The sequence below is a fragment of the Ascaphus truei genome, chromosome 4 (assembly GCF_040206685.1).
Source record: "Ascaphus truei isolate aAscTru1 chromosome 4, aAscTru1.hap1, whole genome shotgun sequence".
NCBI lineage: Eukaryota > Metazoa > Chordata > Amphibia > Anura > Ascaphidae > Ascaphus > Ascaphus truei.
Genome location: NC_134486.1, coordinates 240,558,589 through 240,570,788, shown reverse-complemented (window position 1 = coordinate 240,570,788; position 12,200 = coordinate 240,558,589). Strand labels below are relative to the sequence as shown.

The following is a 12,200-nucleotide window of genomic DNA, read 5'->3' as shown; positions in this document are numbered from 1 at the left end:
TAAGAAAACAACTCGGTACCACAACCATTAAAAGCATTACCCAGTATAATGTATTTCTATATATGCGAAGTATGACTGTCAGGAATGTTGCACTATTTCTCCCCACCCCCCTCACCCATTACCCCTTCTCTTTATTTCTGTACCCTTCCCCCTTCCCTCCCCCCACAACTGTAGGAAAAAACTAATAAAAACTTAAGGTAAAAAAAATAAAAAAACATTTCCCAAGACAACACAAGACATCATTAATTAAAAAAGAAAATCAATCGCAACAAAAATTAAAAATAAGACAGCAAATTGACAAACAATTACTGTACATCCACATAAACACACATCAAAAAAATCACACTCAATACAAAGCAAGAAATTAAAAACAAATTATTGGCCTAATAATGTATTGATCTGTACCCTAAAGTGGTAAAGATTAATACATTATTAGTCAATGTGCAAAGAAAATTAAAAAAAAAAAAATCATATCCAATCGAAAAACCTGTAAAAAAAAAAAAAAATACATTACAAACATTCAATATTTAACTTACCTTCAGAAGCGTTGGCCCTCCGACTGCCGGGGAATCAGGAAGCTCACGTACCGCGAAGGCCTGAAACTGCATCCGATGCCAACCGCCATGAAGATACGGATCAGGTAGCCCAATTCTTCTTTCTTTTCTCTTTAATCCGCCGCTTCTTCTATCTTCTTCTGTAATTATTTTTTAATTTTCTTTATCTTCTGTCTTCATCTGTTAATCCAAAAACCCAATGGTAGATCCACAACACGATGTTGTCTCGTCTTCTTGGGCTCAAATGAGGCATCACATGAGGCTTGTGATGTCACATTTGGGCGGGAAATGGTTCAACAGCCATACTGTATGATTGGCTGTTAAAACCACGTGCCCTTTTTTTTTTTATGATGTCATTTAAAGGGAATGATGCCAGCCAATCAGAATGGCTGTGCTTCATTTCCCTTTAAGATGACGTCACTAATTCCAACATGGCCGGCGTCACATTGTATTTCAGCCAAATCTGATCGTGGGAATTAAATCCCCAATCTGATTGGTTGTAGTACACCATGTGATCAAGCATGTGACGTCATCCAAAAGCTCTTTTAGGTTACATTTGGTCACTAGTTGTTGGTCCCTTTTGTCTTCTCTATTCTCCGATCTATCTCCGTCTGACTCGGAGCCCTCCTATGGTGATGGCGCTCTGGAGTCCCCCACTCGCGCCATATCACTCTTAGCAAAATAATCGTTTAACACAGAGGTAGCCTTCCTAGATTTTGCTCTGGTGGACATCTCTTATGTTTCCGAGGTCTTATCTTTATTTATTCTTCCTTGTGTGTATGTGTTTAACGCCAAATATTGCTTTGTTAGTGCAGGTGGGAATGGAGCTCACTTTTCAAGCGTCCATTCCCACATCTGTCACGCATGCGCATCACCATTTTGTATTTTAACTCGGAGGCTTTTGGGTTTAGTTCGATTTCTGTAGTGCTACTGCTTGACTGGTTATCAAAATAAATGAGCTACTGTACATACCTGCGATTGTAAGCTTAGTAACAGCTGCCCGGTACACTGGCTGACTCTTCCCTTGCGGATTCATTGACTGTAGCGAAACCACATGCACATGCTCAGAAGCTGAAGAAACTAGAAGGACAAAACAAAATCTTTATTGTGTAAATAGATATATATACACACACACACACACACACACACACAGAAATAGGAAAAAGCGCACTGTAAAAGTAATTAAACAAGTAATTTATTTGGAGGTTGACTCTTCAGTTCCCATTGGGAAACAAAACGCCGATCTCCGAATTATTGTATATACTGTAAATCTTTTGTTGTCTGTGCACTGTGCCTTTGATTTTGTCTAGAAGTACTGACAATTGGATTCAATATATAGTGTGTCTACAGTAAATGTATATTTATACAGTGGTGTGAAAAAGAAAGTACACCCTCTTTGAATTCTATGGTTTTACATATCAGGACATAATAACAATCATCTGTTCCTTAGCAGGTGTTAAAATTAGGTAAATACAACCTCAGATGAACAACAACACATGACATTGTACACTGTGACATGATTTTTTAACAAAAATAAAGCCAAAATGGAGAAGCCATGTGTGAAAAACTAAGTATACCTTATGATTCAATAGCTTGTAGAACCACCTCTAGCAGCAATAACTTGAAGAAATCGTTTTCTGTATGACTTTATCACTCTCACATCCTTGTGGAGGAATTTTGGCCCACTCTTCTTTACAACGTTGCTTCAGTTCATTGAGGTTTGTGGGCATTTGTTTATGCACAGCTCTCTTAAAGTCCAGCCACAGCATTTCAATCTGGTTGAGGTCTGGACTTTGACTGGGCCATTGCAACACCTTAATTCTTTTCTTTTTCAGCCATTCTGTTGTAGTTTGCTGGTTTGCTTGGGATTATTGTCCTGTTGCGTGACCCAATTTCGGCCAAGGTGTAGCTGTCGGACAGATGGCCTCACATTTGACTCTAGAATACTTTGGTATACAGAGGAGGTCATGGTTGACTCAATGACTGCAAGGTTCCCACGTCCTGTAGCTGCAAAACAAGCCCAAATCATCACCCCTCCACCACCTTGCTTGACAGTTGGTATGAGGTGTTTGTGCTGATATGCTGTGTTTGGTTTTCCCCAAACGTGGCGCTGTGCATTATGGCCAAACATCTCCACTTTGGTCTCGTCTGTCCAAAGGACATTGTTCCAGAAGTCTTGTGGTTTGTTCAGATGCAACTTTGCAAACCTAAGCCGTGCTGCCATGTTCTTTTTAAAGAGAAGAGGCTTTCTCCTGGCAACCCTTCCAAACAAACCATACTTGTTCAGTCTTTTTCTAATTGTACTGTCATGATCTTTAACATTTAACATGCTAACTGAGGCCTGTAGAGTATGAGATGTAACTCTTGTTTTTTTTGCAATTTCTCTGAGCATTGCACGGTCTGACCTTGGGGTGAATTTGCTGGGTCGTCCACTCCTGGGAAGATTGGCAACTGTCTTGAATGTTTTCCACTTTTGAATAATCTCTCTCACTGTAGAATGATGGACTTTAAATTGTTTTGAAATGGCCTTATAACCTTTCCCAGATTGATGGACAGCAACAATTGCTTCTGTAAGATCATTGCTGAAGTCTTTCCTCCTTGGCATTGTGCCAACACACATCTGAATGCTCCAGACTAGCAAACTGATAAAACATCGGCTTTTATATAGGTGGTCACACTTGCTGATGATCAATTAATCAAGGGCATTTGATTAGCAGCACCTGTCTGCTACTTAGCATCTTAATTCCTATGAAAGCAGTAAGGGTGTACTTAGTTTTTCACACACAGCTTCTCCATTTTGGCTTTATTTTTGTTAAATAAATCATGACACGGTGTAATGTCATGTGTTGTTCATCTGAGGTTGTATTTACCTAATTTTAAGACGTGCTAAGGAACATATGATCGTTATTATGTCCTGATATGTAAAACCATAGAATTCAAAGAGGGTGTACTTTCTTTATCACACAACTGTGTGTGTGTGTGAGTATATATATATATATATATATATATATATATATATATATATATATATATATATATATATATATACAGTGTTCGACAAACCTATACATTTGCTCGCCCCGGGCGAGTGGATTTAACATCGTGGCGAGCTCCTATTGGCCCAAGCAGCACACGTTTGGTACTAGGTGGCGAGTAGATTTTTTTGTGTGGCGAGTAGATTTTTTGGTGATTTGTCGACCACTATATATATATATATATATATATATATATATATATATATATATATATATATATATATATATATATATATATATATATATATATATATATATATATATATATATATATATATATATATATACTCAATGTATATGTATATATATGTACAGTGGTCGACAAATCACCAAAAAATCTACTCGCCGAACAAAAAAATCTACTCGCCACCTAGTACCACACGTGTGCTGCTTGGGCCAATAGAAGCTCGCCACGATGTTAAATCCACTCGCCCGGGGCGAGCAAATGTATAGGTTTGTCAAACACTGTATATGTATATATATATATATATGTATATGTATATGTATATGTATATGTATATATATGTATATGTATATATATATATATATACACATACACACACACACAGAGTTGGTCTATATAAATATATATTTTTTCTTTTGTTTTTACATGTTTTGATGAAAGTGACACACCCGAGTATCCTTTAAAAAAAAAAATAATAATAATTATATAGCTCAACCCCGTTATAACGCGATCCGTTACAACTCGAATCTGCTTATAACACGATGCATACGTGGCTCCCAATTTTCATATTTATGAATACTTTACAACACAATTATTGATATCTTAAATACTTTATTGTACATGCATACAATTGTATATTATTTCTAATGCGATCCGCTTATAACGCGATGCGATTCTTTGGACCCCAAGCACAGCGTTATAAGGGGGTTGAGCTATATATATCTATATATAAATAAATATATATATATATGTTTACTACAATATCTTTAAAATCATGATCAGGACACTGTTTACAGTTTTGCCACCTTGCAATGCATTGGGCTAATGGCAATATACAGTACTGTATCAAACACATAGAAGTGCATACAGTATATCAAGGCATTTTATTTATAAGATGTTTTACCAGGAAGTAACTCTCCAGTTGTAATCCAGGGGGAGCATGAAGGGAAAAGAACATAAAACAAGAAAAACAATCTAAGTGCAGACAATAAAATTCAAGTGATATAAATTCTGCGTTCTTTCTTGGCTCATATGTGATGTCTACTTACAAGATGTAAGTCAAAATCAAGCGGTTTTGACACTCAATGGTCTCTGCTGTGCAGGTATTCCCACCAGGTGATAGGGTCTCCAGCTCTCAGCTCCGCAGCAAAGTGTATGTAAAAGAAATACAAACCATAGTGCAGACCAGTATAATGTAAAAAAACTAGACTTTATGGGGTTTAAAAAATGAACACTTACAATAAAAACAAGTATTTCAGGCATGTACCACAATCATTGTGATCAAAGAGAGAAGATTTTTTGGTTTACACATCAGGCTCACCCGCCTCCTCCGGTGTGACTTGGTGTGGACCACCACTCTCAGGGACTTTGTACCTCCAGCGGTGGGCGCATTGATCCAGGTCTCTCTTCCCTTGTGGGTTCCCTCTTCTGTGGGTCGATCACCTTCCCATAACAGCTGCCCGCAGGCACTGTGGAGTTCTTCACTGGGATACAGCCTCTCTGATGGATGTTTCAGCTTCACTCGCACACCGATGCGTCACTTCCGCTCCGTCCCGATACGTCACTTCCGGTCGCGGTTCTGTGAGTATCTGTCAGTAAATTTCTCCTCTCTTCTCTCTCCTCTCTGGGCGGCTACCACTCTGCTGTGGTAGCCGCCCAGAGAGGAGAGAGAAGAGAGGAGAAATTTACTGACAGATACTCACAGAACCGCGACCGGAAGTGACGTATCGGGACGGAGCGGAAGTGACGCATCGGTGTGCGAGTGAAGCTGAAACATCCATCAGAGAGGCTGTATCCCAGTGAAGAACTCCACAGTGCCTGCGGGCAGCTGTTATGGGAAGGTGATCGACCCACAGAAGAGGGAACCCACAAGGGAAGAGAGACCTGGATCAATGCGCCCACCGCTGGAGGTACAAAGTCCCTGAGAGTGGTGGTCCACACCAAGTCACACCGGAGGAGGCGGGTGAGCCTGATGTGTAAACCAAAAAATCTTCTCTCTTTGATCACAATGATTGTGGTACATGCCTGAAATACTTGTTTTTATTGTAAGTGTTCATTTTTTAAACCCCATAAAGTCTAGTTTTTTTACATTATACTGGTCTGCACTATGGTTTGTATTTCTTTTACATACACTATGCTGCGGAGCTGAGAGCTGGAGACCCTATCACCTGGTGGGAATACCTGCACAGCAGAGACCATTGAGTGTCAAAACCGCTTGATTTTGACTTACATCTTGTAAGTAGACATCACATATGAGCCAAGAAAGAACGCAGAATTTATATCACTTGAATTTTATTGTCTGCACTTAGATTGTTTTTCTTGTTTTATGTTCTTTTCCCTTCATGCTCCCCCTGGATTACAACTGGAGAGTGACGATTTGTGGGACTAGCGAAACCAGTCCCCACCAGCTGGGTTTGAGCAGGGGGTTTGAACCTTTCAATAATATTATCACGTTATTTGAACACAATATCACTGTTTAACAATTAACTGTTTTGGTCAAAATATTCACTGTATATTATTAGTGTACACTAATAGAGTTAGCGCCGTTTTCTTTCACCTTCACGTAGCTCATTACCAGGAAGTAATACATGCATGGTTCCTTGAACACATACTATATGATGCAGATTTGCCTTGATACAGAGTAGACCTCGCAAATCTTTTTTGCTCAATATAATCTTTACTCTTTTCCTTCCTATTGACACATTCACATTTATTTTTCTTTCTAAACTTTTAGAAATAAAGTAGAAATGTAGTTTACCCCGTTTTCTATCTTCTTGGTTTCGTACGACCGGTTTAAATGGAGCGTAGTTAACCTTTCTGCTGCTCTCTTCATGATTGGAGAGCAACCCTCCAAATCTGCGTGGACTTCTCAGACCTGCTGAATGGAGAGCAGATGGACGGCCTTCAGAAGGTCGAGCGCGTAGTCTGAATGGTCTGCTTGGAACCTTCTTTTCTTAAAAGACACAAGACAACAATAAGTGAAACCTGGATCAAAGGACATAATATATATATATATATATAAATATATATATATATATATATATATAAATATATGTTCAAATAACGGGGGAAAAAGAGGGGGAAGGGATAGGGAAGAAAAACCTCGCATCTACTTGTACAAATTTCATGCCACCATAAGCCAAAGAAAATATACTATTTGCTTTACATGAGTAAGATTTGGCGGTGCTCACGGGTTGTGAATTATGTGAGTGAAAAGAGAAAAAAGTAACCCGTATGGGAGCACTCAGGTATGCAATTGATATATTTGTTTATTTATTTGACACAGTGCAAAAAGGGATGAATAAACAGTACATGATTAAAAACACTTAAAAAAGAGGCATGGACCCCTGTCACGGGTGCTACCCTTAAACACAAGTGAACAGCACTAGGGAACGACACAAGTTGTCAACCCTAAACATGAAAAGGATAGTGACTCAAAAAACACTAGGGTAAATCAAAAGTGAATCACAACAGGTTAATGGGTTCAAAGGCACCTATACAAGGCTAAGAATAGTACACACTACACACCAAAAAGTAGACTGGTCAAAATATAAATGACAGTCTCAGAGCATCATACATCTGCATAAGCATACAGTAATATAACCAATACCAACAGCGCAAATAAATCATTTGTAGGTAAGATGGTATGTTGGAATGAAATCCCTAGATGTGTAGAACATTAAGGTTTGTGAATAGCATGTATAGGAAAATGCCTAATGAACGCCTATTAAATAACCTTGTGTTTGTTATCAGTATCCCTAGTGAAAAAATGAAATGTCACAGTCCAGAGAAGTAGTTTGCATAAGTGCTGGGTAGCATAGTTACGTGAACCATGGGTCAGGGGTCCTGCCTAGCACCCCCACTCCGACGCGTTTCGTCCAGAGACTTTGACTAGGAGTGGTGAGGGAACTAAAGCTGGATACTGTTTATCCAATAAAAATCGAGTTTCTGGACTTGACAATCAGTATTGGCGAGGGTGGAGTGCTGTGTACTGACATTTTTCGGAAACACACCGCTACAAATTCGATCTTGCACGCCAAAAGCTTTCATCCCCCCCACCAAGTGAAAGGCATCCCCACAAGCGAGTTTCTCAGACTGAAGAGAAATGTCTCGTCAATTCATGACTTTGACTTACGATCAAGGGAAATGAAATCAAGATTTTTACAACGAGGCTATAGTAAGACCATGGTAGAGAGAGGGTACCGGAATAGCCTGAGCAAAACCCGTACTTCCCTCTTACAACCCAAGCGTAAGACAAAAGACAAAAAAGTTATCCGCTTTGTGGGGTCTTACAATCAGCAATGGCCACTACTACGTGGGGTCTTACAGCAACATTGGGGGGTGTTAATGACTGATCCTGACCTGGCACAAGCCCTGGGCAAACAAGTCACTATGACAAGCCGCCGGGCACCAAATCTTAAAGATACTTTGGTCAACAGTCATTACATCCCACATGTTGATAAAACTTTTTTGTCTGTTACCCCACGCATAGGATTTGCCAAATGTTCCAAATGCTCAGCTTGCAAACATATGGAAAATAGACTCACGTTCCCAAATAGTCAAAAGACCCATGTCTACACAATTCGCTCCACGCTCAACTGTAAATCTAAAGGGGTGATCTATTGTATCCTATGCCCCTGTGATCTACCTTATGTAGGCATGACTACAAGAAAAGTTAGATTTCGGGTTTTGGAACATGTCAGGAACATCAAGAATGCGCAAAGGGACCTTGATAGCTTCAAAAAAATTACAAGTGTCGCCAGGCATTTTTTGAATAAACATGCGGCGGACACTACGTTACTAAGGGCCTTTGCGCTTGACAAAGTCTCCCTCGGTATACGTGGAGGCGACCTGGAAAAAGCTCTCCTAAAAAAAGAGACCAGGTGGATTACACAAATCAACTCAATGATTCCGAAAGGTCTGAATGACTATATTGGCTATGCCATGTTCTTGTAACACACAACTGTTCTAACTCTGTCTGTCAATAGGTAAATGTTCTATATTCAACTTGATGAGTGCACTTACTGCATGTATTTTGTCTAATCTTCTAGATACTGCATGCTATTGAAAGGCTCAAGTTAGAGATCTTCCTGACCATAAGCCATATCAACCATGGAATTCGGAATACAGCGTCCCAATTTTCCATGCCTGTGTAATCAAGTCTCTACATGATCCATACACTACAGAACAATGGATAACACCTACGGACTAATACAACAGAGAGACATTACAAGTCATCAGTAATCATGCGGAAGGAATTCACCTCCATGTGCTTACCGTAATCGTGGATGCAAAAATATTTCAATTTTGGACATATCTGGAATTAACTTACCTGGCACATTCCTGGAATAATGGGGATAAAAAGTTGGACACCACGGACTTAAATACTATTCAATGGACTCTGTCATATTTTGACTACATTGATACATGTTGTATATGTTTTTCATTTCTCTTTTGTATTGCACAAGGTTGGATGTGTTATGTTATCTGGCCCAAATACTGAGGGTACACAGCTCATTGTAATATAACAATATGCATTCAATATGCCTCCGTTCCATTAGGGAGCGCTGTTACAGCTCCCATATATGGGTTTTTCTCTGTGGTACTCCATAGATTCGTTTTGAATTATGCTTGTTGCTCTTTTTATCATTTGTGGACTTTAATTACATTGATCTCTTTAATATCCTGAATAGATGTGATAATGGGCATTTATTACTGCCACCACAGTCATCTTTGTTGGCGCCACTGTGCAAGATCGCATGGATCAACTGACACACTCAGCGCGCATGCGCGGTGTGCGGTCCAAGCTGACACGCACTAACAGAGTGTCGCGACGCTTTGCATACTATATTAGGCGTAGAGATTAGGATGCCACATTATGCACATGCGCAGTAGACATACCTGTAGGACTTAGTACTTACAAGCCGTGCATGCGCATATTACTCGAGCCGACATCATGCGTGCCAGTCTGACACGCAGACACGGCACACTAGCAGCAATTCACTTAAGCACCTGCAGCTGCTGCCGCCCCCATCCGTTTTTGGCGCGAAAAGCAACCCTATATAAACAGTATCCAGCTTAGTTCCCTCACCACTCCTAGTCAAAGTCTCTGGACGAAACGCGTCGGAGTGGGGGTGCTAGGCAGGACCCCTGACCCATGGTTCACGTAACTATGCTACCCAGCACTTATGCAAACTACTTCTCTGGACTGTGACATTTCATTTTTTCACTAGGGATACTGATAACAAACACAAGGTTATTTAATAGGCGTTCATTAGGCATTTTCCTATACATGCTATTCACAAACTTTAATGTTCTACACATCTAGGGATTTCATTCCAACATACCATCTTACCTACAAATGATTTATTTGCGCTGTTGGTATTGGTTATATTACTGTATGCTTATGCAGATGTATGATGCTCTGAGACTGTCATTTATATTTTGACCAGTCTACTTTTTGGTGTGTAGTGTGTACTATTCTTAGCCTTGTATAGGTGCCTTTGAACCCATTAACCTGTTGTGATTCACTTTTGATTTACCCTAGTGTTTTTTGAGTCACTATCCTTTTCATGTTTAGGGTTGACAACTTGTGTCGTTCCCTAGTGCTGTTCACTTGTGTTTAAGGGTAGCACCCGTGACAGGGGTCCATGCCTCTTTTTTAAGTGTTTTTAATCATGTACTGTTTATTCATCCCTTTTTGCACTGTGTCAAATAAATAAACAAATATATCAATTGCATACCTGAGTGCTCCCATACGGGTTACTTTTTTCTCTTTTCACTCATATATATATATATATATATATATATGTATATAAATATATTTATATAAATATGTATAAATATATATATATATATATATACAGTATATAAATTAATATACTTTGTAAAGTTATGGTGGGTAAAAAAAGTGACAAAAACCCTCCACAGCAAAGCATATAGCAAATGGAAATATTACTGTATGCTCATTTGCATGTCTTAGACAGGTCTGCAACCCCGCCTTTCACCATTATCACCCAGCACACAGCACAACACTATATATATAGAAAATGAAATGTATGCAAATATTGTAGATCAACATTGATTTGTGGGTCTATGAGTGGAGTAGAAATTAAAGTTTAAAACGATATAATATAAAAAGAAGGCGGTAGGGGGGTAGGGAGGGAGGGGGGAGTTAGACAAAGGGAGGGGAGGGTTGGTATAGAGAAAGAGGGAGGGTGGAAGAGAGGGAGGGTGGAAGAGAGGGAGGGTGGAGAAAGGGAGGGGTGGAGAAAGGTAGAGGGGAGAAAGGGAGGGGAGGAGAAAGGGAGGGGAGGAGAAAGGGAGGGGGGAAAGGGAGGGGGGGAGAAAGGTAGGGGGAGAAAGGGAGGGGAGGAGAAAGGGAGGGGGGGAGAAAGGGAGGGGGGGAGAAAGGGAGGGGGGGAGAAAGGGAGGGGGAGAAAGGGAGGGGGAGAAAGGGAGGGGGAGAAAGGGAGGGGGAGAAAAGGAGGGGGGAGAAAGGGAGGGGGGAGAAAGGGAGGGGGGAGAAAGGGAGGGGGGAGAAAGGGAGGGGGGAGAAAGGGAGGGGGGAGAAAGGGAGGGGGAGAGAGGGAAATGGAAGAGAGGGAGGGAGGAGAGAAGAGACTGAGGGGGGAGAAGAAAGGGTGGGGAAAGAGGGGCAGGGAGGGAGAAAGAGAGAGGGGTTTGTAAGAGAGGGGTGGGATAGGTGAAGGTGTGAGGGAGAGGAAGAGGGGGAAGAGAGGGAGGGGGAAGAGAGGGAGGGGGAAGAGAGGGAGGGAGGGGAGAAGGGAGGGAGGGGAGAAGAGAGAGGTGTGTGTAAGAGAGAGGGTGGGATTGGTGAAGGTGTGAGGGACAGGAAGAGGGGGAGCGAGATGGGGAGAGAAATACATGGGGCGGGAGAGGACAAAAGGAGGGTGTATGAGAAGGGGAGGGAAATAGAAAGGGGAGTTTGAGAAGGGGAGGGAAATAGAGTGGTGAGAGTGTGAGGTGGTAAGGAGGCCTGAGTGGAAGAGAAAGAGGGGGGAACTCGCAAGGTCGCTGGCATGGGGGCCCGGTGGAAACTGTAGTACTGGGACTGGGAAAGCGGTTAGCAGCCCTGAATATAATTATATGATCAGTTGAATGTGCCTCTTTTCTACTCAGTTCATCAGACTCGTATATACCAGCTTGTAACTTTTTGTGTTCCAAGATCCTCATGGCAGTTGCCAAATCAGCAGTTTAAGCACTAAATTGGATATGCCTCATAAATAAAATTGTCTACCAATGCATAAAAAATAATGTTTTCTTTGCTACCTCAGATGAAATGAAAATACTGCATCTGCAATATATATATAAAAAGGGTCCACCCCATACATTTTTTTATACCTGAAACTAAAACACAGCCAAATTCCTTCCTTTGTCTCTGTTTATTTTACCATTTCATTTTTA

The 12,200-nt window shown here is 40.7% G+C and overlaps 1 protein-coding gene across 2 annotated transcripts in view; it reads right to left on the bottom strand.

The window, feature by feature from the left end:
* The window catches only part of FNDC1 (fibronectin type III domain containing 1), a 192,895-nt gene that overhangs the window by 123,011 nt on the left and 57,684 nt on the right, over nt 1-12,200 (bottom strand). The window contains exons 2-3 of one of the 2 annotated variants that reach the window (XM_075597092.1): nt 6,532-6,721; nt 1,527-1,634 (exon numbers count right to left, since the gene is read on the bottom strand). In XM_075597092.1, coding sequence (XP_075453207.1) covers nt 1,527-1,634; nt 6,532-6,721 — 298 coding nt within the window. Of the gene's footprint in view, nt 1-1,526; nt 1,635-6,531; nt 6,727-12,200 lie in introns of both variants that reach the window. The other variant, XM_075597091.1, reaches the window with a different exon arrangement.